The sequence below is a fragment of the Polistes fuscatus genome, unplaced genomic scaffold (genome assembly GCF_010416935.1).
Source record: "Polistes fuscatus isolate 324 unplaced genomic scaffold, CU_Pfus_HIC Scaffold4, whole genome shotgun sequence".
NCBI lineage: Eukaryota > Metazoa > Arthropoda > Insecta > Hymenoptera > Vespidae > Polistes > Polistes fuscatus.
Genome location: NW_025113118.1, coordinates 9,481,990 through 9,509,621, shown reverse-complemented (window position 1 = coordinate 9,509,621; position 27,632 = coordinate 9,481,990). Strand labels below are relative to the sequence as shown.

Genomic DNA, 27,632 nt, shown 5'->3' with positions numbered 1-27,632 from the left:
CTTCCAGACGGTCCAAACCGCCACCAACAACTTCTGTAGTTTGTTTTGTGATTTCGTTTTAACTAACACACGTGCTAGATGTTATATACGAAACAAGAAAAAGGAAAAAGAATAAAAAAAAAAAACCATAGAAAGAGAAAGACAGAGGGAGGAAATAGGTTGGGTGGGTGGTACGTTTCGTCATCTGGCATCTGTGGGGTGTTAAGAGAAAAAAAAAGAAATTAAAATAAAAAAGACAATTTAACGAGACACTTAATCGCGTACCCCCACATCTCTTACGTACCCCCTCCCCCCTCTCCCATCATTCTTCTTCTTAAGAAATATCACTCGATCGATAATAAGAAAAAAAAAGGGGAAAAAAAAAGAATATAATTTATAAGAGATACCCGTTTCTATGTAAGATAGCACTTGAACGTATTCTCACCAAACTTGTAGGTTTTCGAAATGTCTTTCCATTTCGTGCAGTAACTAACTAACTATACACAACACAGGACGAATTGTGTACATTGATATATGTATTACACATCGATATAGTGGTGGTAGTTTTAAATTAGATTCACATTTATTATCGAGATCAGATTAATTTTCATGATAGATGTTATATATATTGTAACAAGATCAACTATGTCCTTGTTCCAATATTAGATGATAACCTACGAACGCTTTATATCGCTACACGGAGAAATTAAACTGACGTTTTCTATATTTAGAATAATCGTTTGTCGAATATTAATTCTAACAATAATAATAATGAAAATGAATCAAAAGATAGAGACGTGGAAAATCGTATGGGGTGACAGAAGTACTACTAAATCACTTAAAAATTTATAATAGAACGAATAATAATAATAATAATAAATAATAATGAAAATGAATCAAAAGATAGAGATATAGAAAATCGTATGGTATGACAGAAGTAACACGAAATTACTTTAAAATTTATAATAGAACGAATAATAATAATAATATATAATAATGAAAATGAATCAAAAAAGATAGAAACATAAAAAATCGTATGGTATGATAGAAGTAATACAAGATCATTTTAACATTTATAATATAACGAATAATAATAATAATAATAATAATAATAATAATAAAATAAATGAAAATGAATCAAAAAAGATAGAGATATAGAAAATCGTATGGTATGACAGAAGTAACACGAAATCACTTTAAAATCTATAATAGAACGAATAATAATAATAATAAATAATAATGAAAATGAATCAAAAAATAGAGACGTAGAAAATCGTATGGTATGACAGAAGTAATACGAAATCACTTTAAAATCTATAATAGAACGAATAATAATAATAATAAATAATAATAATGAAAATGAATCAAAAAATAGAGACGTGGAAAATCCTATGGGGTGACAGAAGTACTACGAAATCATTTTAACATTTATAAGTAGAGGGAAAATTCGTCATTGGTGTATTCACCATCCGGCAAATTGCATCCGGTCTCTTATTCCGATTCGCAAAGTGTGTGGAAAAGAGATAAATAGAATGAGAGAAAGAGAGAAGTTTTGGAAGGCGTCGCTGTGACGGAGGAACGCCTAAACGTCTCCTCTTCCTCGTGCCTGCCAACCCACCCCTCTCTACAACTTTGAATATTTACATCGGTATATTTAGTCTGCGCCCACACTCATATAATAGTTTATGTCCTTTATCTTTCGATGCTTTTGTCAGCAGAGGGAAACAAAAAAGAAAAAAAAAGAAACGAATACGACGAGAAGAGAGAGAGAGAGAGAGAGAACGAAAAAATAAAAAAAAAAGAAAAAAAAATAGAAATAGAAGAAGATGAAGAAGAGAGGGGGAGAAAAAAAATTCGATTGGAAGGAAATATATAAACGAAAGTTTTTCGAGAAACTTGGGCCAAGTTCGGATGACGAACGCGTTTCTCATGAAACTTACTCTCGCGAATGGCTATGACGTCCGAGCTAATTGAGTTGGACGTGCAAATAAAACGACATTTATTTAGTGAACACCTCGTACCATTTCTTCTCCTTCTCTCTTCTCTCTTTCTTCTTCTTCTTCTTCTTCTTCTTCATCTTATTCTCGGAGCTTTCAAGTTTATACTAAACGAGCGTTATATAGAATATATATGTGCATGGGTTTGGGTATATATTTTATATACTCTCTCTCTCTCTCTCTTTCTTCTTAATCTTTTATTTACACTCTTACTTTCTCTTTATCTCTCTCTCGCTCGTTCTGAAAATAATCTTCGAGAATATATCGCGAGTAAGTTAATAGTAGTTTTTGAAAATTATAATGTCAATATTTTCTTAATTATTTGTTTCAATTAATCATTCTTATTAACAAAGATGTTCGATAAACGTGATCAACATTTCTTAAATTATGCGATTATTTACAATGGAATTATTTTCCTTGAAAAACATAAATTATTGTCCATACTCTCTCTCTTTCTCTCTCTTTCTCAAAACTAATTTTTGCAAATAAATGTCACGACGTGACTTATTCAAAACTTTCTCTACTTTCGATTCAAAATCTTATCTATACCGTATCATTTTATTTTCTATTTTGTTTTCTTACAATGATATCCAACCAAAGAAGCAACAATGAAAAGAAACGATTAACACTTTACCACTAACTTCTGGTCGACATAGAAAGTTACTTACTATGGGAATAATTTCTTCCCTTCCCCCATTCCAACCTGCTATGAAAATCTAAACGGTCGATGAATTAAAACGACAAGACAATGAGAGATAGCTAAAGTATCGTGTAAATAGAATTTCTTTTCTTTTCTTTTTTGTTTTTTTTTTCTATCACCCTTTTTCAACACGTTCTCATCTTCGACACGATCTCTTTCATTCAATGGTAATATCTAATTTCTCTTGGGATAGGTAAATCTTAATAGTACAAATCGTACGAAGATATCTTCTGCGAATTAAAATGTAAAAAAAAAAGAAGAAAGAAAGAAAGACACACGGTTGCAAGAATTTATCTCGAAGATCTGATTGGTCGAGCGTACTCTTCTGTCAACCCACCACCACCACACCACCACCACAACTACTATTCTATCCAACCGTTGAAAAAGGATTAGCATTTCTTTTGGCTTATGTAGAAGAGAGGATGACGGAGTTGGGGGGAAGGGAGGGGTGGGTGGGTGTTCAAAGTTGAAGCTTAAAATCTACGATAATGGGATGAGTCGTCGTCATTCTCCCGAATTCGTGTTGATATCGTTAGAGTTCGAGCAAAATTTTGCGTGTCCCGCAATACGGATAAATAAACGTTCTACCAACACATTTACATACACGTGTACAAACTGTGTATCCGTACATTACCGGTTAAAAGTTTAGAAATTATTTAATGATTTCGAGATAAAATTTAATACACATCGAGAACGTTAACAAATTGATTTAACGTTTGAAAATATTTTCATTACATTTCCTTGTACAGTACGTAGATCCAATTTATAGGAATCCTCGGTATGTACTTATTTTTTACTGAAATAATCCATCTGTGGGAATTTTCTATAAAAAAAATAACAAAAAAAAGCACATAAAAATATTACAATTAGTAACACATTTGAAAATAATTCATTGCCAGGAATATATACCCATTAAAATATTTTCTACTATTATTAAACATACTTGTGTGTTCCTTGATAAAAAAAAAAAAAAAAAAAAAAAAAAAAACAATTAATATAAAATACGAAACACACGATATTCTAAATAATTATAATAAGATTTCTTTTTAGGAACAAATCCATCTTGATGGTTTCCAAATGAATGGGAAAATTTTGTTTCCTTACAAATATCCTCCTACTTCACGAAATTTACGTACCAATTGCAAACTTTTAGTCGTTAGTGTATATAAACGTACATATACATAAATAAATATGCATGTACGTATAAACGTAGGTAATACTTACTATACATATACTGTATATATATATACAAATACATATGTACGTGTAACGTATATTCTATGTTACATACGTGCAAGAGCAAACGGCCGAGTAGTTGCTCTTTGCACCGAAACCAAATTACCGGATCTTAATGGCTCATTCATACTTGTCGCGATATAACTTAACTCGTGATAATAAATCAAGGCGCTCGCGCACAACCTCGAAGAGAGAGAGAGAGAGAGAGAGAGAAACCCTCATTCTAATTCCTCGTTCCATATGAACGCACATTTCCGGAGCTTAGAATGTCTTATTCTCTGGTAGCAGCAAAGTATATCAATCAAATCGAAGACGAAAATGACGATTGGAATACGTAAATTGTATCAAAAAAAAAAAAAAGAATAGAATGATCATGTGAAAAATAATTAATTGATTAATATGTACAATGAGAGTGTTCTCTCTTTAAAATCGTACATGTGGTTACGTTTATTAGATTTTGATTTGAAAATTATTGATACAGTGTATTTTTCTTTATAGTGTTATCATTGGTTGGGAACGTTTAAACAAAAATGTATTTTAATTTAAATAATTGTAAATATTAATAGAGTGTATTAGAGTATTCTATATATATATGAAATGATTATTAATTAATCGAAACAAAAATAAATATTTTAATCTAAAAGAACGGTGTGTGTATAAATTCGATTTTTTGAAGACTGTATATGTATACTTAAAATAATATTCGTATTTATTTTGTTGAAATTCATATAAACAACATTAAATAAAAGAATTTTCATAGAGAACACAATAAAATCAATCTAACGAAGGTATTTCGAAGAGAACGGTACTTCATAATTATACTCTGTAATTTTAAACAACAATGTACATTTTTGTTGTCGATTAATTAACAATTATTTAATACATAGGTGGTCAGCTTGTTATCGTAAAAATGTATCACGGTGTATCTATTAAAATTTTGTCATTTAATACATTCACACATATGTCTTGTATACTAATAGATATATATATATATATTAATTAAAAAGTAACCAAAAAAAGAGAAATAACTAAAGATTATATTTTATTTTTTTATAATACAATTAGTGAGAAGTCTGCGTCTGTATGTTTCCAACCAAGCGTACATAATTTAATGTTTATCCAGAGACAAAGATAATGATAATGAATTTTCAATATGGGAATCAATAAGCGAATAAGACTTTTTTTAATCTTCGTGAATTTTACATATGAAAAAACCGATTCACACAAAGTATGCCAATCCACAAAACAAGAGTGAGAATATACTATTCGTTACATTTGATGATATCAGTATACTTATCTCAACGAATATTATTTTCAAAAATCATTTTCGAGTTTTTTAACATGTAAAATTAAATCAATTTTGTACAATTATAATTTCATCGTCTAAACACTTTCTTTTTTTACTATTTAATATTAACTATATGTAGGATTTTTAATGGGAAAAACAGTTTTATTATAATTTCTAATCGTTATTACAAAACGCAGATCCTCTCTCTTACAACGCTCAATACTCACTATCCTTTGTCGCTCGTGCATTCATTCGTCGCATTCACACCGTCCTTTATTTCGTCCGTTGTATCAGGTTACTTAAAATCTAACCAATACCTATCGCCCTATACTAACAAACTAGCGTCTTTGTCAGTAAACCCAAAAGATAAGACGGCGACGCTTACCGTCTCCTACACTCGGCCATTCTGCAGCGGTATCTGTCCTCAGATACCGTTTCGTTTCACATTCATTCATTCGCATCAATCCATTTACTCATATCCATTTACACGTCTGCCACAATAATCACTAATCGTCACTCGACTCACTATCACTCAATCCGACGTTTATACTTTCGACCCACGGTTTCATGTGATCCGCCGATGTAGAAGTTTGTAAAGGGCCCTCCGATTCGCCTACCTTACGCACCACATATCGATCATTACGCAAGGCTTTTATTATCTGATACGGACCCAAGTATTTCGATGCCAGCTTCAAGCCTGGTGCCAATTGCGTTCGCTTGATTGCCACCAAGTCATCCTCGTTATATCGTTTTGCTTCCTTTCGTCGTTTGTTATATGTTTTTATATTTTCCCGCTGCACTTTCTGCAACTGGTCTCGAACAGCATCTCTGAGTTCATCGCGATCTTTTTGAAACTCCCGTAGCCACTCGGTCTCTATTATTTCTCGAATTTGTGGATCATTTCTTACTCTCATATGCACTCCAAAAAGGACGTTGAAAGCGGACGTCCCTGTGCTGCGATTTGGAACGGCATTTAAGCACTGTTGTGCCCTTCCCAAATATTTGTACCAGTCTTGGGGTTTTGGCGCCGCTAACTTGGTAAGAACAGGAACAAGGGTTCCGTTTATCCTTTCAACTTGCCCATTTCCCCTAGGCACACCGGTTGTAATTTTTACGTGCTCAATACCTTCTTCTATACTGTTTCGCACACACAACTCTCTGTCACGCTGTTCACCGCTAATTCTTCACTATCACAAAGGTTCACACCAATTCACTATCGCAAAAGTTCACATGAATTCACTATCGCAGAACTTCACACAATTTCGCTATCGCAGTATTCGCTGTTGTTTTTCCGCAATCCTACTCTTCGCACGCTGTAGCTCTTCAATCCCGGACGAGCCCCCAATTTTGTAGGATTTTTAATGGGAAAAACAGTTTTATTATAATTTCTAATCGTTATTACAAAACGCAGATCCTCTCTCTTACAACGCTCAATACTCACTATCCTTTGTCGCTCGTGCATTCATTCGTCGCATTCACACCGTCCTTTATTTCGTCCGTTGTATCAGGTTACTTAAAATCTAACCAATACCTATCGCCCTATACTAACAAACTAGCGTCTTTGTCAGTAAACCCAAAGATAAGACGGCGACGCTTACCGTCTCCTACATATCAGAAATCATTTCTCTACAATGATGGATGAAAAATCGTCGTCCCTGATTTAATATTTATATCTAACATTCTCAAAATATGTTCACATCCCTAAATCACACGTATTACACAACACAACTAACACCATAATAACATTCCACAATTTCTATCTCACTTACTCATTCCCTCTTTATTCCTATCGTTTTATAAAATGTTATTATTACCGTTGTTAAATAAAACGTACTCGATTATACATCCTCATATAAACATATATATATATACACATATACAATCACATATAAATATATAAATGAAATTCCATATATGTATTTTGTTCTATCGTATTTTTTTTTTCTTCTTTTCTTTTTTAAATTGTTGATATAAACTTTCAACGATCTTCTTAGGTGTGTTGTATTATTCTTCGAAGAATGAAACTCTTTTTAAAAGAATTATAATGTATTCCCGGATGATTACCCCTTAACGCGATTCTGAATTGTCGCCGACTTTTAGCCGGTTCCCCCCCCCCCCACCACTGAGTTGCATTCTCTCTCTCTCTCTTTCTCTCTTTCTCTCTCGAATGCATTTCTCTCTCGGAAAAGATCGAGCGTGGCATGCGACCTTCGAGTATGGCGCGCGATACGCCGGCTACTATACGTTTAAAACCGTCGAGATCGTCCGCTTAAGTGGTATTTATTAGAAGGATCGCAGTCGAGATAAACGACCAAAGTTTCTATTTAAAAGAAACGAAAAGAAAAAGAAAAAGAAAAAGGAAAACGAAAAGAAATGAAGAAATAACGAAGTATAATGTAACAAGAAAAAAGAAATAAGGATACGAAAAAAGAATACATAAAACAATATAATATTATCTACCCCTCCCCTACACCCCTTCCCCCTCCCTTCTCTCTTTGCCTCTTTTTCTTTCTTTCTTTCTTTCCTTCTTTATTTCCTTCTTCCTATTTCTTTTTTCGTCAAGAAGTAACCAAGGATAAGCGAGTTCTTCTCGTTGGAGCTATTGATAGAACCCCATGGACCTCCCCCTCTCTCTCTCTCTCTTTCTTCCTATGGGCTCTCTTGAGGGAAAAACAGTTTTTTCCTGAAATATGTAAAAGTGCCAGTAGTTCCGACGACTTAAAAACCTAAAAATAAAAATGAACACCGAATCTTTTTGGTTTCTCAAGTAACACTAGCTCGTTTCTTCGTATACTTAAAACACATTCTCACACATAGATACACTACACTACACACTAGTAGATACATATACGCATACATGCATTTATACATATACATTTTATATAAATATATTAATGGAGAGAAACAGGAGGAGTCACATTAATATCCACGTCCATGATCGCGTCTGGGTGAGGGGGCTGCATAGACTGGGAACCCAAAACGGAAGCCCTATTTATTTATGGGTGTTACACCCCTGAAACTAAAGTAGGGTGTTGGGCACGCGCCATCGAGAGGTAACCTTCCTCTTGCCTTCTTTCTTCTTCCACACCCTCGTTTTGACTTTCTCCCTTTTTCTCGTCTTTTCACCCTGCTGAGTATTATCTCTCTCTCTCTCTCTTTCACACACACACATACACGCGCACACATGTTCTTTCTTTCTCTTTCTCTCATTCACTCTCTTTTACTTACGCACGCGTGTCAAGTATTCTTTCTTTCCTATTTATCCACCCACCTTTCGAAACACTTACATATATATATATATGTACGTACACATACACATACACATATATATATAAGTATACGTGTAAGGTTCTAACCCTCGAGAGCATGTCACAATGAACGAAAGCTAACAGAAACCTTTTGCGTATACATTATCCACCTACACTTAATCCCGTTGTTACCTTCATAACCTTTTGCCCCAGTCGAAATTGCAACGAAATAAATACGATTAACAACTTTCTCTCACCCTTAGAAAATCAGAGACGACTTTATACGACCGATAAATGGTGACACGATCCATTTCAAGACCAATATAAGATACTTTTATTCTTGGAATCTATTCAAAAATAAGAGTACAGGGGCGGGGAGGGGAAATACGTTGAAAATTAAATGAACCGTTTGTCAAATACAAAATTAAATTCTTTTGAAAGAGAAAAGGTTTTCGAAATTTGGGGTCGGGGGAGGGGTTGAGGTCTTTCTAGAAAGGGGGGGATTAGAAAAAATTATCTCTCGACTCGCGTTTATTATTATTTTATCAAATTCGAGATAGCGAAATATTTTCATTCTTCTAAAAGGGAAAAAAACAAAAAAACAAAAAAAACTGGAAAATCAATTTACAGATTCGTAGAGGAAAAGGGGGGCGGGAAATCGTTAAGATCGAAGGATTCGATAAATTTTGATTTTTGAGGTAGGAAAAAAAGAGGAAAAAAAAGAAATGAATTCAGTTTTGTGCGAAAAGAAAATGGGGGAGGGGGAGGGGGAAGGAGGACAGACGCATTAATCAAATCGAAGGTTCGAAATATTGAATTGTTTGAATGAAAACGAGTGTGGGCCAGGTAGAACGGGGGGTTTGGTTTGAAAGAAAAAAAAAATGACGGGACAGATAAAAGGAAACCAAATCAAATTGGATTTTTGACCATTATTATACATCACATATACTTTGGTCAACGAAACGTTTGCGACAAAGAGAGAATTTTTCCCCGTTAAAGATGGGGAAGACAAAAGGATTGATTTTTGGTGCGTCGTTGACAAAAGCGAGGCAAACGACGAATGTCAGGAAGAAAGTAGCGTTCGAACCAGTAAGAGAGAGAAAGAGAGAGAAAGAGAGAGAGAGAGAGATAGAACAGATAACCGATGCTATAGTATTGTGTCGTTTGCGACGGCGTGGGCAGATTGTCAGAAAAAGACCGAGGAAGAGAGAGAAAGAATGAAATGAGGAGGGTGTGGGGGGGAGGAGTTAAGAGAAGAAGGTGAGGGTGAAGGAAAGAGAATATGAGGGAAAAAAAAAGAAAGAAAAAGAGAGAGAGAGAGAAAGAGAGAGAGAGAAAGTGAGAACACATGCAGCTGCGGGGGTGTCTGGTCTTTCGAGACAGCTGCATGTGCGGGAGGATCCGGCTGACCATCGGTAGAAAAGGATAGAAAAAAGAGCAGAGAGAGAGAGAAAGAGAGAGAGAGAGTTGACCATTGGCTCTCTTGGAGCATTGTCCATCGTCGTTGAAGCTGGCCCGTGCCCATTAGAAGGACGCAGGGTCGCCAATTCCCATTGACAGAGTCCTTCGGGCTTTTCACCATTATTCCCCATTATTGTCGATCTCGTCCTTTTCCACCAGCTACTACTACTACTACTATTACTATTATTATTGCTACTACTACTACTACTGCTATTACTTCAACTCAATCCTCGCTATAATACATTCCCGCGTATTTTATTCGTAACGCAACTTATTACACGCGACGAATATTATTATAATCGTCTGTTCAAAATATCTGATATGTTTGTGCTCATAATTATGAAAGTGGTTTTTAAGTGAAAATTTAAAAAAAATAATAAATTTATCAGTCATATTTCTCCCGCAACAGATTATTTTAAATTCAATAAATTCAATGTAATTTTCACGATATATTGTCAAAATTGAACTATTAAATGGTGATTGTTATTTCAACATTATATGAAATTTATTGAATGTTTAAATGTAATCTTTTTTTAAATATCTCGAAACGAGAAATATTTGTTTCATAATTATGAAAACACATATAATGTAAATAATGATAAATGAAACTAATCGATTAATCGATTTTTCTTCGAAAGGTTCCCAATTTAACGCAATTTTATTTTCTTTGTTATAATCAACGCCCACGATTTTCCTACATTCATTATTATTATTATTATTATTATTATCATTATTATTATTATTATTATTGTCATTATGTGCTAGAAATCGGCTATTGTGACATGTAAATGCATTAATACACGGACCGTATGCACGAATAGGAGAGAATGTTAAGTTCAGTCGTTACAATCGACTAGGTTGTTTTCTATTAGATCGTAAATTCCCTATAATTAAACTCGAGGTAGTAATATCTTTCTAACAAAGGAATGTTTAGTATGTTATAATAAATTTTGTAATAAAAGCAGAGAGAGAGAGAGAGAGAGACGTCGTTCGTATTCGTTAATTTGATTTTGTCATAAATGCAATTTAACGGGACGTTTTAAAGAAAAAAAAAATTCACGTCCAACGAGTTATTATAAATTTTTCTAACAATAGACGTTATTTTGTCGTAAAGGAAAATTAAAATATTTCTAATGACATATTATACAGCAATATATAATATTATTATAATTAATTCAACATATTAATATGTTCATACGATTAATCTATTTTTATCTCGTCTCATGATAAAAATTTTAATAACAAATTTAAATTTCATCGTAAAAAAATTCTTAAACGAGAAAGAGAGAGAGAGAGAGACATTAAAAAGATTATATTTCTACCAATAATAACACAGTAATAATAGTAATAGTACAGTAAAGTAATTCGTTTAAAGCGTATAAATAAATAAAAGTAGGATAGATCGTTAAAAACTCGTTCGTTATCTTTCAAGAGAAAGGGGCCGAAGTAGGGAAAAAGGGAAAGGGGGTTGAGAGAGTATCGTTAAAAATAGATGAAACATTCCATCGCAAATCAAATCGATAAATCGAAGGAAAAATTAACCACGCGTGTTAATAGCCCTTAAGTTATATGCATTTAACCTGTACCTAACCATAGGGGTAGGAGGGGGGAGGGGGCAGGGGGCTTAGGTTTACGAGAACAATTCGAGAAGAAGAATAAGAAGAGAAAGAAGAAGAAAAAAAGAAAAAAAGTTAGATGAAGAGTTCACGAGCGTGTTAACTCGGCGTGGCGAAAGGCGCGATAATGAAAACACTCAAATGGGGGGTCGGGGGGGGGGTTATTCTCCAATGGCACTTCAAAGACTATACTATAGTATAGTGTTGCTTTTTTAAAAGGACCACCACCACCTCCTTACACTCCCACTCGTGCCACGTAGTAATGTCCGTTTGTTTTTTTGTTTTCTTTTTTCTTCTTTGTCTTTTTCGGCTTTAGATTCGAGGAGAGAGAGAGAGAGAAAGAGAGAGAGAATCGTAGGAAGAAAGACGCTTATTAAAACTTGGACCCCGGAGGCCCCGATTCTTTTTTATGGGAGGGTTTTTACGACGACAGCCCCGCGAACCGTGTAGTAATAATCATAATAATAATAATCATGCCAATAACGAACTGCCGACAAAATCATCTGCGCGAAATAGAGAGCACCGAAGAAATTCGAACGAGGTCGAACTGAAGTTGTGTCAAAGATTGAACCCCCAAAAGAAAAAAGAAAAAAAAAGAAACCAAAAAACGAAAAAGAAAACAACAACAACAACAATAACAGAGTGAATTATAATATATTTAATGAAGAAACAAAATATAATTCGTAGATAGTTCGCTCTAAAACTATAGCGTTCGTGTTAAAACGCGTTTAATCGTTATCGACAAAATAACCGTGAAATTCGAAAGAATCATTGATTATTTATTTATTTAAAAAAAAAAAGATCAATTTTATATAATAAATCTGCGTATTAATATCACGAGACAAAGTTATTTGCGAGTATTTAAAATGATCATCAGGGGGTGGAGGGGAAAGAATAGTGACCAACATTCATCTATGATTTTCTATCATCGACAATATCGTTTCTCGACGAAACAATAAGAAATTCCAAAGATAAACCTTAAATCAAAGACGTATTCATTTCGGTCAAGTCTAATCGTTCGTTATACTCTCTTGAACAAAATCCAATCCAGAACGAAACAACTCGGGTCCTCGAAAGTATTTCGTTGTGTTGCATGGTGCAGCACGCGAACATTGTTCCGGACGCAACTTAAACGGCGTTTGACCAAAGGGTCAATCTGCCGGCACTAATGCACTACCAGCTCATGCCTATATAATAGACTACCTAAGTAACTGCATTGAGAATCGGCCATTGGTATTGTACGCTATTTACGAGGTGTACTGATAAGATTGTGAATCGCATATGCATACGAATGATTATTTCTCTCTATCTATCTTTTTTATTTTCATTCTCTTATCTCTTACTAACAACGATTCATTTCTCATTTATTCGAAACGATCAAGTTCACGGAACACGATGTGTTACAACGATGTATGGTAATTAATGAGCTCTCTCTCTCTCTCTCTCTCTCTTTCTTTCTTTCGTGTCGTCCATGTATTTTGAATCAATTTCCATTTTCGCGTAGGAAACAACCGTGAAGTCTTAAATTACGCGATTAATGTATTTTTTTCTTTTTTCATTTTTATCTCACCTAAAATCGATTCGTTTTATTTCTTTTCCATCTAAGTAAGTATGTTTTAACGCGAAACACGATGGGAAAATTACAAGAAGAAAAAATATATCATCGATCGTGTTAATTTGAAATTTTTCTTCAACCGATCATCTTAAAACGATAATTCTCTTTTACTTACACGCATATACGTATCGTATATCATATATATATATATAAGTATATATATACTATCTATATATATATATAGATATATGATGAACGATATGCGTGAGCTTTTCGAGGAGAGAAAGAGTAGGGCTAGGTCGTTTATGACGAACGTTGAGCGAGCAATTAAATTGTTTCCGCGGGCTAAGATTACTACGGTCAACGATCCGACCATTATTTCCATAGAGGCTGTTAACCTTTCACCTTTCGAAGGCCGACCCGGCTACGATAGGTCCGAATAAATCGTTCTCGTAACTGCGATCGTTCTTCTGGCTACTACTCTCTTTTGGAGAACCGAAAAACCTTTAACGAAATCTCTCTATCTTTATCCATTTAAAAAACACTTTTACCTAACAACTATACTACACTACACACGATCTAACTAAATAACATACCATTATACTATTAGAATTGTAAATAATTACAAACGCGTAGAAGGGGTGGTGGTTATGGTGGTGGTGGTGGTGGTAACCTTATCATTAATACTATTATATGTATCTCCGTACGTTTGACGTTGAATACATCAAAGTTCCGGTTCAGTAATATAATTAACAAAAATCTTCACAGATAAATACGTGTCAACTGTCCATGTCATTGATGACAAACCTTGACGCTTTAATGATCTCACGTACCTGATGGAATGATAAAAGAAATACAACCTGGCGTTAACGTTCGTAAAATTCTTTCGTTTAAGCAAAGAACGAAAAAGAGGATGAATTCGGTTTTTGATTCGAGAGGTAAAGAAATAAAATAAAATAAAATAAAATCAAGAAAAAGAAGAAGAAGAAGTAGAAAGAAAAAGAAAGTAAAAAGGAGGTGAACGAAACGGTTCGTAGGAATGTCAGCACCGAGTCGTAACATGAAATAACGTCGCCGCGGTAAGATCTCCATAAAGTAGAAAACAAAGAGGCGCGCAATGGGGATCGCTCGTGGAGAAAGAAGCTCGAACATATTCTCCAGGATGGTCCACGGGATTACAAATAACGATAAATATCCGCGGTGGAGAGATGCTCGGGGCAGGTAACATTAAAACCCTCTCACACTACGTGTTGTACCCGTGAATTGGTGTAGCTAAGGGGATATCCCACGGGCAAGTTCGCGCGAGAGGAACGATCATGATTCCGGCCGGAGCAGAGATAAGGGCTTCGCGTATGACATGCCCAAGCTCCCTCCCTCCCTCCCATTTCCCTTCTCCTCCTCCCCTTTCTCCTCCAGCCCTAGCTCCACCGGACCGGCCTACAACAAGACTGCGTCTCTCTCTCTCTCTCTCTCACTCTCCCTGTTACTTCTTTCTTTCTTTCTTTCTTTCTTTCTTTCCGAGGGAAATACTTCTAAGTTGGAATCCATAGCATGCTCAGTTGTGTGCCCGTGTGCTTGTACCGAAGGAACCGAGTCGATGCGATCGAGCATCGATCGACCTTCTTTATTCATTTGCAAACGAATAAATAAATGCCTTGGGACATAGGCCCGGCACATAGAAGGTTTTCTCCTTCTTTCTTTCTTGCCTTCTTTCTCTCTTTTTCACTCTCTTTTTCTCTCAGTGCGTCGATAAGATAGGACCATGTAAATCCGCAGGTTACTTAACAGATCGCCGAAGGATCTTGGAACGCGAACCACCCACCCACCGAAAGGACTCTCTCTCTCTTTCTATCTCTTTCTCGCTCCCTTTACATGGACGATACTTTATTACACGGTACTTATACCGGAGCGCTTTCTTTTTCACCTCTCCCTGTCCCGCCTAAACCCCGCTTCACCCCACCCCACCCCGCCCATCTTTCCCAACCTTTTCGGGCCGAAGATAGGAAAGCCCTCGTAACACGTTCTCTCCTTATGCTTGTCGATCGACTAACGAACGCTCGCTTTTCAATCATTCCGCCACGCTCGTACATCTAACCCTCCTCCGATTCTCCTCTCCCCGTTGCTGCGCACGTCGGTCCCTCCGCCATCATTCTCGTGAACACGTTTAATACTAATAGGAACGATAAAATCGCTATGACGTGCCTTTTATACTCTAAGCTGCACAAACCTTTTCTTTTTTCCTAATTTCTAAACACAGATAAGTAAATTCAACGATAATTGTATGAAGTAGGTAATAACGTTTTTATCTATAAATGTATATATGTGGATATGTAGTATATAAGTATATATGTATATATATTTTTCGTAACGATCAATCGCGGAGACTCGTCAAGAACAAAGGAAGCCGTTCATTCGTTCGTTCCGTTCGTTCCGTTCGTTCCGTTCGTACGTACGTCCGATCGAAAAAGCCCAGCATCGTTCTCGATTACAAATATGGCAATCGCAATGGAGGGAGGCCTCCATCTTGCAGTTTAGCGTCTACCAGAAGATAGATTAACCTCGTGGTAACCACGGCCACGTACCACCACCTCCTCTCTATCTCTCTCTTCCTTCCTCCTCCTCCTTTATCCAGTACCGGCCGCCCTTTGCTTTCGAGCCTCCCCCGCACATGCACAAAAGTATAATAATCTACTCTCTATCCTTTCTGCCCTTTCTCCGTTCCTCCACTGCTGGAGAGAGAGAGAGAGAAAGAGAGAACCTTCCGCTAACTCGCGCCAACTCCCTCCCACCCTCCCTAACTTCTTCCCTACTCCCTCTACTCCTCCCCCTACTTTCGCGTCCGCGAGCCTTGCCGAGGGCGCCAATGGAGGGGAAGTTGGCGTGCACCGAGCTCTTTGAAGAGGGGTGGGGGTGGCGGTGCTTAGTGTAATGGTGATGGTGATGGTGGTATGGTGATGGTGATGGTAGTAGTGGTGGTGTGGTGGCGATGGTAGTAGTAGTGCTTCATTACACGCTACCAACACCTCGACTCTCTTCTACTCCCCCACCCTAATAATACGTGCATTCGCTCAACGAGAAAGTGTGCATTCGCATGCACGCGATACGCCGCAAGAAGAGTATATGCAGAAAGCGAGCGAGTGAGCAAGAAAGCATATTAGGTATGTAGGCATTCCGTACGATCGCGAACGAGAGAGGGCGGTCCGAGGAGACAGGTGCGAGCCAATCACGAGCTGCCACGTGCAAATTCCCTCGCTTGAGCTTCTTTCTCTCCTCGCTCCCTTTTCACTTTTCTATCCATCTCTCTCTCTTTCTCTCTTTCTCACTCACTCTCACTCTGTCTTACCCTTTCCTTTTCCACCTTTGTCTTCTCCTTCAGCTCCCTCCTTCTCTCTCTCTCTCTCTCTCTCTTGCTTTACTACTACTAGTACTATTATTTCTACTACCACCCTTTCCTTCGCCACCTTCTCCTTCCTCCCCCTCCCCTCCTTCTTCTTCTTCTTCCTCTTCTTCTTCTTCTTCGTATACTACCTTTCCCCTTCATCTTTACTCGCCACTGCTGCTAACTTATTTAAACAAGACTCGACCCCGTCACTACGAATACGAATCCCTTTTGTATTCAGCACGAATGCGCCGTGACTCGTCGCGACTCGAAACTAACGAGAGCAACGACCCCCACGGCCGATCCTTCAGTCATTACTTTTATCGACCAGCCAGCCCCCCACGACCTTGCACTCGGGAAAAGAACGCATCGAAATGGACCACCCTACTTGTATACATATAATCTCACTCTCCATTTCTTTTGGCTAAACTTATATGCACTAACCACGACGCTGCACTATCTACTGTATCCATTTTGCCTAATTTGTAACGGGAATCTTCTTGTTTCCAAGGAAATAGTAATAAAAAGAATAATATAACGAAAGAAACGTAACACCAATTAAAAGTCAAAATGTTGGATGAAAACGTTGAGGAAAGACACATCATTGCCGTTCACAATAGATCCCAAACCAGATACTAGTCCCTTTTTTTATTTTTTTTTCCTCTTTGAGGATAGTCAATAGATCGTCAATCACCGGCCGTCTCAGGCAAATTCGTAGTTTCTTAGCGGTTAAAATGTATGTGCGTCCTGAAACAGGAAACACTCCGGACAAGCTGTTGCTGCCGGCGAGACCGTCTACGTGAAATATGACTTCCGACCCATTATCGCATTGTTGCCCATTCGCGGACACCCGACGAAGAAGAAGAAGAAGTCAGTTAGTCTGTTGGTATGGGTCTGTTAAATTTTCTACGTGTCAAAGAACAGACGAAGACAGTCCCGGACACAACAAACGTTTAGAAAAGAAGAGAGAAGGAAATATAATAATAAGAATAAGAAACAGTGAATAGAGGAACCCTACTTGTAAATGTTTCCCTTTTGATCCGAATCTATTTCATAAGTATAATAATATGATTTATAAGGCCCATCAAATCGATTTTTCAAAAGAGTCATTTGTCGAGATGACAGATAGGTAGAAAAAAAAAAGAAAGATGACCCAGTTTTATAGCATTCCTTCCTTGTCATTAAAATATTTTCCAAGGTAAAAATGAGAGTTCGAGAGGAGAGAAGAGAAGAGACACGAAATCAAATAAATTGTAAGGAATATATTAAACAGTCACAGTTCCAGCCATTATCGTTTACGAAAGATGACGCGAAACGGTGCAAAGAGAAGTTAAAGCTAATTGTAAGATCGAAGCTCAGAAGCCTTAGGAAGTGCCGATGTTCGCACTCGATAACGCTTAATCGCGTTAATGCTATTTCGCACGGGAAACGGATAAGCCGGCGACGTCCTACCTAGTTATGATTCTTCCCGGTTGGCTTATCGCGAGGCTACGATAGGAGTTGACTACATAACCGAGTCCAAGAAATCGCGTAAAATCGCGTGGGTGCTTGATCGTAATTCAAAGAGAGGAAAGGAGAGAGAGACGTAAGGTTAGGAAAAAAGAAAAAACAGCAGCATGAAAAAAAGAGAGAGAACGAGAACGAGAACGAAACGAGTTAACAATGCAGAGAATCGCGTAGGTGGTAAAAGCGCGAGGGTGCATAGAACACGGCGGGATAATAATTAATAACTCGTCGGTGAGTGGCTAACGCAAGCGCCGCCCCTTTTTCCCCTGATTTATGAACCGCACCGCCTCCCTGTCATAACCGAAGCAACGTCGTCGGTAGTCTGCCTGGTGTGTTGTGTGCTGATGCCCACCGCCGCTGGTGCCGCTGCTGCTACCTCCACTTACGATGGTGTGGTAGTGGTAGTAGTGGTAGTGGTGGGTGGTGGAGGAAGTAGAGGTAGAGGTGGAGGATCATCTGGTGGTGGTAGTACCTCTACTACTTCTTCTACTACTACACACTCTACTACTACTACTACTGCTGCTGGTGCTGCTGCTGCTGCTGCCGCTGCTATCGATGGTGGTGGTGGTGGTGAAACTGATGGTGGTGGTGGAAACTCGCGCGGATAGTGGGACGCCACCACGATCGCTAGCGATCCCAACGAACAACCCAATGGTGGGGATGAGGTTGCCGGCGTACAGCAGTGGTATTGCGCGATCCTACCTATGCCCAGTCTGCTTCTTTACCAAGCGATCAGTCGGTTTTCGTCCTTGCTGGATGACACCGGTCGTAACATAGCCCGTCGCGTCGTTCTCGATCGTTACGACCAGTAGACAGTAAACGGAACTTCATATCCTCTCACCTCCGATCATTCGTTTTTCCTACTACTACTACTACTACTATTTTCTTCTTTATTCTCTACTCTCTGTCAAGAATCTCGCCGCGAGTTGGAGCTTTCTACGAAGAGAGAGAGAGAGAGAGAAAGAAAGGAAGTGTGACCCCATACAAAAGTATTATACGAAGAAAAAAAAGAAAAAAGGAATCCACCTACGCGCGGAACCGAGACGTTTCAACTTTTATTCTTGGGTCGGACGCGAAGCGCGAGTTATCGTTTCGCTTACACGAATGCCGACCGGAGGTGAACAGTGAACACGGCGGCGGCCGTGGATAAGGTGGAGGAGGAGGAGGAGGAGGAGGAGGGAGAGGGAGAGAGGAAGGAGGAGGGCCAGGTGGTGGTGGAGGCGGAGGAAGAGGAGTAGGAAGAGCAGAGAAAGGAGGTGGGTTTCGTTGAAGGAGGAGACGTGGAATCGTTAAAGAAGGAAAGTGTTTTATTCTACGACTAACGTCATGCAACTCATGCGATGGAGCATAACGCGTCGCCTGGAGTGCCGTGGAGGCATTAGGCAATCATCTCAGGAGAAAAGCTGCCAACCTGCGACAAGGATTTATTCCGGCGGCCGATCCTCCGGTACGAATCGCTTTCGACGAACACACACCGAAACGAGAGCGCAACGCTTTGTTAAAGGGGGAGTGCGTTCTTTCTTTTCTGACCTTTTTTTTCTTTCCTTCTTCTTCTTCTTTTTCTGCTTCTTCTTCTTCTCATTTTTTTGTTATATGTCCCATTTTACGTTAGAGATCTATCGCGACTGAGACCCCGCTTGGGAAAGTGTCTTTTTATTTTGTTTTTTGAAAAAATTGACGCTTCTTCGTTGTTTTTTTTTTTTTTTACTTTCGTCGTTTACGAGAACACGTGAGTCGGACGCTTTGGAACGTGGGGGGGAGGAGACACGGACAGTGATGGTGGATGTTGAAGTTTTTTTTTCTTCTTTTTATTACCCATTTTCTGTTTTCTACCAAGAACGAAGAAAAATCTCGTGTGTGCTGTGATGAAACTACGATACGACGTTGGGGGGTTCTGTTGAATTTATCGACAGTTAAAAAGATTCGATTAGATGAACGATAGAAAAGCGAGCGAACGTACGCGTCTAATTATAAACGATGAGAATAACAATTCGTTTGATTTCCATTATTTTTCATTATTTGAGCGCGTGGTTGGCTTGAATTATTGTTTTTCTTCTCTACGAAATGGTGTGAGAGATTAATCGTGAGCTGCTGCTTCACCCTACGAGCAAAGAATACTAATGAGCAAGCTTTTACATTTTTTTTCTTTTTCTTTTTCTTTTTTTCATCATTGACACAAATGGCAAACGGCCCTCCTCGTCGGCCACACGATCCGATCGTGTTCGTGGAAAAAAGTAAGTTTCACCGTTTTGCGATCGACGAAGTTGTTGCTTCGCTCGTTCTAAAGAACGAATAAACGATACCAATCGATCGTACCTTTCGTTTCGTACGTTCAAACGAGAACGTCCAAACGAAACGTTTTAAACGAACGTCGAAACGAACCCACGAAGCCACGTTTCTCTCTTTTTCTCTCTCTCTCTCTCTCTCTCGCTCTCTCTCTCTCTCTCTTCTCTCTCCGTTTCATACGTTTTACCCGACGCGTGTGTTGCGATAAAAGACGACGATTCCGCCGACGTGCTCGAGAAAATATTTATCTATATACTTACTTCATTTAACATGCTATCACGGTTGCAATGTATGTCCTGAATATAATATGAAACCACAAGTTATCGTTTTGCTTACGTCCTTGATGGTCGTCGTGAAGTGAAACTTTAAAAAAAAAAAAAGAACAAAATAAAGGCCTACTGTGTAGGACTGCATAATTTTGCGAAAAATTATTGAAATTTATGAAAGACGATAGATAAGTGTTGATCGTGGAAAATATGAACACGGATGATCATCGATCGCGTTAGTTATGGTAATGGTTTGATTTTTTTGTTACAGGGGAAGAAAATGATTTCACATCGGACGGCGAGGAGAGCGGCGGCGGTGGTGGAGGAGGAGACGAAGCGGTTGATCTTACTGCAGCCCGAACGCATCACGGAGACGAGGATGAGAAGGATCAAGAGGATCCTTTGGAGGAGGACGAGGATGGCGTCGACGAGCAAGACGAACAGGAGGAGGACGAAGAAGGCACGCGAAAACAAATGCACCATCGACAGGACGCAGAAAATAATAACAATTTCGTGGAGGGTGGTGCGAGTAGCGGGATCTTTCCACCGGCCGGTACTAGTCACGTCACACTCGAAGCCCTTCAAAACACGAAAGTGGCCGTCGCCCAATTCGCGGCCACTGCACTATCTAGCGGGGCGGACAGCGAGGCAGCCCTACAGGACTTGGCCCTCCTGCAAAGCACCCTATATTCGCTGCAACATCAGCAGGTTTTTCAATTGCAGCTGATAAGTCAGTTGCAACAACAATTGTCAATCACTCACAACCAATCGCTGCCGCAATCGTCGACGGCCGAACCGTCCAACAACAGCAAGGAAGCTTCGCCGTCTCCCGTGCTGCATCCAAAAGCAATATCAACGCTAACCTCGCCGACCTCCTGCCAATCGCCCAGCGGTAGTCATCGGCAACAAAGCTCGCCGGCCCCGGCAACGCCTAATCTGCCCCAAGAACGGCCTACGCCTAGCAGCAGTGCTTCTCCTCTCAATTTGCCGCTCCAAGCTACGCCGAACGTCTCCTCGAGCGTCGTATCATCGACGAGTAATAGTAGCAGTCTAGCACTGTCCCATCAAATGCCACCGCTATGCTCTATAAGTTCCTCGTTGGCGTCCTCGATAATAACCAATACGGATCCACCGCCGCTTCACGAACCGAACACCCTGGAAATGCTACAGAAACGAGCGCAAGAGGTGTTGGACAATGCCAGTCAAGGACTACTCGCTAATAACCTCGCGGACGAGCTCGCCTTCAGGGGTGGCAAGGGATCTCGGCTTTCGCCTTACGACTCGAAATCGGGCGGCAGCAGGGGAGAGCATTTCTTCAAGCACCGATGTCGCTACTGCGGCAAGGTTTTCGGCAGCGACTCGGCCCTACAGATCCACATACGATCCCATACAGGTGAGCGACCCTTTAAATGCAACGTCTGCGGCAGCCGATTCACAACGAAGGGAAACCTCAAGGTCCACTTCCAGAGACACACGGCTAAATTTCCGCACGTTAAAATGAACCCGAATCCCGTCCCCGAGCATCTCGACAAGTATCACCCGCCTCTCCTTCAGCAGATAGCCTCGGGTCAAAGGCCGATGCCGTCTACGCCACCTCCGCCTCCTTCGCATCATCCCCCCCCGTTTCATCCAGCAGCTACGGCCCACGGATTTCTCCCTCCTCAGCCGCCCCTGCCTCTATCTCTCACCTTACCCGGAATGCCACCCCTTTACCGTTCTCCCATTATTAATCATCGCGACGACCAGGAATTACCGGAAAACTTGAGTAAACCGCCCGTAACCACGGTACCGACGGCCACCTCGCCCCTCTCCCCTGCTGCTCTATCCAACTCCCATCATTCCTCCTTCCACGATAATCATCAACAACAGCAGCAGCAGCAGCAGCAGCAACAACAGAAACAACAGCTCGAGCAAGAGGAAATCAAAATGGAGCAGCGTTCACCCCTTCAGGAAAGATACCAGCAACGACCGACCAGCAGAGATGGTACCGATAGAATAACGCCGAAGAAAGAACCCGAGGACACCGAGGAACCAGTCGAAGAAGAGACCGATGATTTCGAAGAAACGACAAGGCGATATCTCGCTTCTCCTCCCTCTTCGGTTAACCCACCCTCTCAACCTCAAACCTATGAAGATTGTAGTATGGATAGTAAGATAAGTGGCAGATTGGAGGCCGATGGTGACATGGAGGTGGACGAGGAGACCGAGGAACAACCGGAGAATCTTTCTAGTCGAGGAACGGCCGGTCGTTTGCCTCAACAAATCGTCGCCTATCCCGGAGCATCGCCGGCCAGCAGCAGTGCGAGTAGCGGAAGCGTTCAAACATCTTTCGCCGGGATTCTATTCCCTGGGCCAACTACCATTCACCAAATACCCCATCACACCGTCGCAAACGCGACCGCCCCGCCGACCGTCTCGGCGGCCGAGATGATCGTCGATCCATCCAAGGACCCAGCGATATACTCAAGTCTTTTACCAAGACCCGGAAGCAACGACAATTCCTGGGAGAGTCTTATAGAAATAACGAAAACGTCGGAGACGTCGAAATTGCAACAATTGGTCGACAACATAGAACACAAATTGACAGATCCCAATCAATGCGTCATATGTCACAGAGTACTCTCTTGTAAGAGCGCTCTGCAAATGCATTATCGAACGCATACGGGAGAACGTCCTTTCAAGTGTAAAATCTGCGGACGAGCTTTTACCACGAAAGGTAATCTTAAAACCCACATGGGTGTACACCGTGCTAAACCCCAGTTACGAGTGTTTCATCAATGTCCCGTTTGTCATAAAAAATTCACGAACGCTCTCGTCCTACAACAACATATACGTCTGCATACGGGCGAGCCTACCGAGCTCAGTCTGGAGCAGATACAAGCGGACGAAGTTGGCGAACTCCCTCCAGGCTACGCGCATCACCCGTTAGCTACCTTCCTACCTCAAGTATTTCCACCGATTCATCCGTCGAGCTCGGGTTTCACTTTAGGATTTCCACCCTCCCGACAACCTACCGTTGAACGGCAACATCCGAAAAACGATGCCGACGTTAAGGAAGAATCCCAGTCACACCAACACCAACACCAACATCAACACCAACACCAACACCACCATCAACCGGAACAGCACCATCATCAACATCAACATCAACTTAATCAGCAACCACAACAACAACATCAACAACAACAACAAAATCAACAACAGCAACACCAACAGAGATACATAGATGAACATAACGAAGAAGTGGAAGAGCAAGAAGACGAAGAGGAAGATCGGAGGGAGGACGACGAGAGGTGCGAGGTCAATCGCGATAGGTGTATACCGGACACTGAAGAGGAACAGGATCACGAGACGGAGGAAAGCGAACAAAGAGAAATCTCCCCGTCGAATTTCTCGACGTCATTGGTGGCATTGGAAAATCAAGTACGAACGATCACGACGACGGCGATCGGTACGGGATCGAGTGTCCTCGCTAGATCACCTACGTATCATCGTTACAACGGGAGCGAGAAAAGCAATAGTCCTCCCAGTGGTGGAGCACCCCTTGATCTGACCCCACGAGCCTCTTCTACTCCGGCATCGGTGTCGTCAGCAGCAACGCCGCCACCCCAGACGACGACGACACCCCATCACGTGCCGCATCCTTTCGGAATGTTCGCAGGCCTCTTGCAGACGGTCTCCTCGCCATCCACCAGCACTATGGGCTCCTCATCCAGCATAAACAGTGTTACTTCGATGAATACCGTCCCACCTCCTGGCAGCAGTGCCACCGGGCCTCTAGCATCTCTGACATCGTCGGCAGTTCTCGCTGCTACATCGACTTACAATCCGCTCGGCCTAGCTGTCGGAGGGCCAGCAGGTAGGCGCTGCTAGCATCAGGACGAGCTGCAGTTCCTGCTACACCTTCCCTTTTTATCATATCCGATTATCGATTTTTCTCACATCTTTTCTTTCTTACAAGACGACATATGCTCTTATCCCAACCCCCACCCCACCCCACCCTTATTCTTTCCAACGATCATCGTCCCTTGCTTTTTTCTATATCTCTTCTATCTTTTTCTTTCTCTCTCTCTCTCTCTCTCTCTCTCTCTTTCTCTATTTGTTTCTATCTATTCATAACAGGTGTAGAAAGTATTTGGATACCTATCAATCTTATGCAAGATAATAATCAGTTATAAATCGTCTAAAAATCGTTTGTACTGTTTTAGTCAAGAAATTCGAATAGTAGGTGGATCAAAGTGATCAAAAAATCATGGTGATTATTTTCGAAGAATATAACGGATATTTAATTATGCTATAAAATATAATAATTATGTAATTTATATTTTATATTTAAGTTATTCGCTGATAACTTAAAAAGTATACAATTTTGAATTCTAACGATAGAATATTTCAAATATCAATCATGCTTACGAAGTAATAATGCAATATATTTATCAACATTACTATCGCTGTACTCTATAAATTCTCTCGCGAACAATTTGAAATCGAATACACTTATTGTCTGTATATTTTTTTCGAATTTTTCTTTCGAATTAATTTCGCAAATTATGCAATTAGCTAATTTGTATTACATTTTACAGATGTTATTTTGCATAAAATTAATTTCTGTACGAATATTTTCTATACCCGATATATTTATCATTGTATTTTGATCTGTTTCTCTACTTCAACGTTCCTTTTTATCTACTCTAACTCTCGTTGCCTGAACCAATATCGATCAATCCCCCCTCCCTAACTTCCCAATTTCCCACCCCTCCTCCCCAATCCCCTAACTCCCAATTCATGATCAATTTCCGTTGTGGTGTAGCCGGACCTAGCACTCATACCGTCCATTATAACACACTTATAATCTCGTCGAGGTGTTTAGCTCCATTTTCGATCATACTTTTGCAACTTCCAGTTCACTGTGTTTCTGACGTATCATCCCAAACAACAAGCCCTTGATATTTTCGAGAAAAGTCATGAATCTTCTTCTACGTTTTTCGTGTTATTGAGTGAAGACATAAATCGGATCGCAAGTGGTTCGCTAGTTTAGATTTTTAATACTCGCAATGGATATTATCGATATTTGGAAATTTTATTTCTTTTTTCTCTTTTTTTTTTCTTGACTAAGGTTGTTGACGCCTAATTAATTCATTAACATGTATTTCATTAAATAAACGATATATTAAAATATATATATATTCGTATTCGAAATATTCACCCTACATTCCTTACAAATGTTCCACGTATAAAGTTATTATTCAAATATCATAATCATCATTGCCAAGTTTTATTGTAAATTGAATTCTTATAATAGAAACTTCGATTAAATTCACTGCACGATTTCTCTCGATAGCGAGAGAGACATATATATATACACACACACACACACATATACACACACACATACTCGCATTGCATTGCATTTTACAACAAAGCATTCGATAACAATATTTTCACGTACAAAACTCGTATAAATTATGATAGTTGAGTATAAATGAAGAGAAAAAAAATAACTCGTAGTTCTTTTTACTCCTTTTTTATTCTTTTTTTTTATTTTTAGTTTTCTTTTCCATTTAAATCAAAATAGTCGAAAGACAGAGATGGATAAATGACGATATTTAAAATTTTCAAAAATAATGAAGTGATAAAACAAAACCATGAAACTGAGGAAAAAATAAGTAAGCCCCTTCGTCTTATCCTCCCTCAAAAAAAAGAAACAAAAGAAAAAGTAAAGACAAGAAGAAAAAAAAACAGATTAAATCCAAATCCGACGTCGATGTGTTAAACAGTAAAATTTGTTACAGTACGTGGAAACACTACGTGTAATATCTGCTACAAGACATTTGCGTGCAACTCTGCTCTGGAGATTCATTATCGAAGTCACACGAAGGAGCGGCCTTTTAAATGCACCGTATGCGACAGAGGATTTTCAACAAAGGTAATTCTTTAATAAGTCAAGCTCGCGCCAAAGAAAACGTTTGAGCTGCTGTTGTTGCTGTTGCTGTCGCTGCCGCTAACGTTACATTATTCCGAACATTTTTTGTGTCCGAGAAACGAATCGATGATAGGAAGAAATAGTACGAGATCGGGGTGAGGGTGGGAGTGGGGGGTAGGGGGTAAGGAAAATAAAAGGAAAAAAAGAAACATTATACAAGAAATTCCTAGAATCGAGTCGAAAGCTTAGCTTAACCTAGCTCAAAAACGTTTGGAAATTCGATCAGGCCATTATTGTACGGATACTTTCAGAATGCTGGGTCAGACGTATGCTCCTCGTGCGCGGAACAACGAAAGCCCTTTACCATAAAGGGCACTGCTCCACAAACGAATAACCGATATCAGAACGAGGATAGAAGAACGTCGACTAGCGGAAACGAGGAGAAACCCAAACGCAGGCGGCGGAGGCCTGAGGAACGGAAGAACCGGGGGCGGACCGGGACCGGAGGGGGGCGGGGGCTGACGTCTATCTATTCAACCGTCCGCCTGCCCCCGCTGATGCCACCCGCCCTCGGACTTCTCACCTCGGACCACGTCTTCCTGGTAAGGGACTCCAGAACCACAGGCTTCCTCCTCCACTGTCGACTTTAAACTATTCAACAGTGGGGGTTCACTTGATCGATTGAGCTGGGTTATTAAAATGTTATTAACAAAATATATATTTAAAAGTTTTATTTCCTAATTAAACAACTAAATTTCATGTTCTCTATTTTTGCCGGCTCATTCAACCGGGTGAACGTTTTCCTACCATTCATTCAAATTTAAACTGTAGAAATCTAATTATCGTAGAGAAACTACGCTACGTGCAATACCAAATGAAATTGTACTTTTGTTTAACATATATATAGAAGAAAAAAAAATAGAAACAATCAAAAATTAATTGCAATTCTTTCTAAAAAAAAAAAAAAAACTTTTACGAGATTTAAAGAAAGTTACGATTCTAATTCGCAGGGCAACATGAAACAGCACATGCTGACACACAAAATACGCGATATGCCATCCCACCTCTTCACCGATGCGAAACAACAACAACAACAACCACCACCACCACCACCACAACCACAACAACAACAGCAACAACACCAACAACAACAACAACAGAGCCAGGATCACGAGAGTTCTAGGAGTCCGAT

At 39.7% G+C, this 27,632-nt stretch overlaps 1 protein-coding gene across 4 annotated transcripts in view; it reads left to right on the top strand.

Annotated features, from left to right (window-relative positions):
* LOC122520959 (homeotic protein spalt-major) overlaps window positions 1-27,632 on the top strand; it is a 78,069-nt gene that overhangs the window by 48,227 nt on the left and 2,210 nt on the right. For 2 of the 4 annotated variants that reach the window (XM_043641297.1, XM_043641300.1), the window contains exons 1-5: window positions 19,203-19,412; window positions 20,789-24,376; window positions 26,310-26,443; window positions 26,752-27,042; window positions 27,451-27,632. The exon at window positions 27,451-27,632 is cut by the window's right edge and continues 146 nt beyond it. In XM_043641297.1, coding sequence (XP_043497232.1) covers window positions 19,292-19,412; window positions 20,789-24,376; window positions 26,310-26,443; window positions 26,752-27,042; window positions 27,451-27,632 — 4,316 coding nt within the window. In that variant the 5' untranslated portion in view covers window positions 19,203-19,291. Of the gene's footprint in view, window positions 1-19,202; window positions 19,413-20,788; window positions 24,377-26,309; window positions 26,444-26,751; window positions 27,043-27,450 lie in introns of those variants that run through there. The other 2 variants (XM_043641298.1, XM_043641299.1) reach the window with 2 other exon arrangements.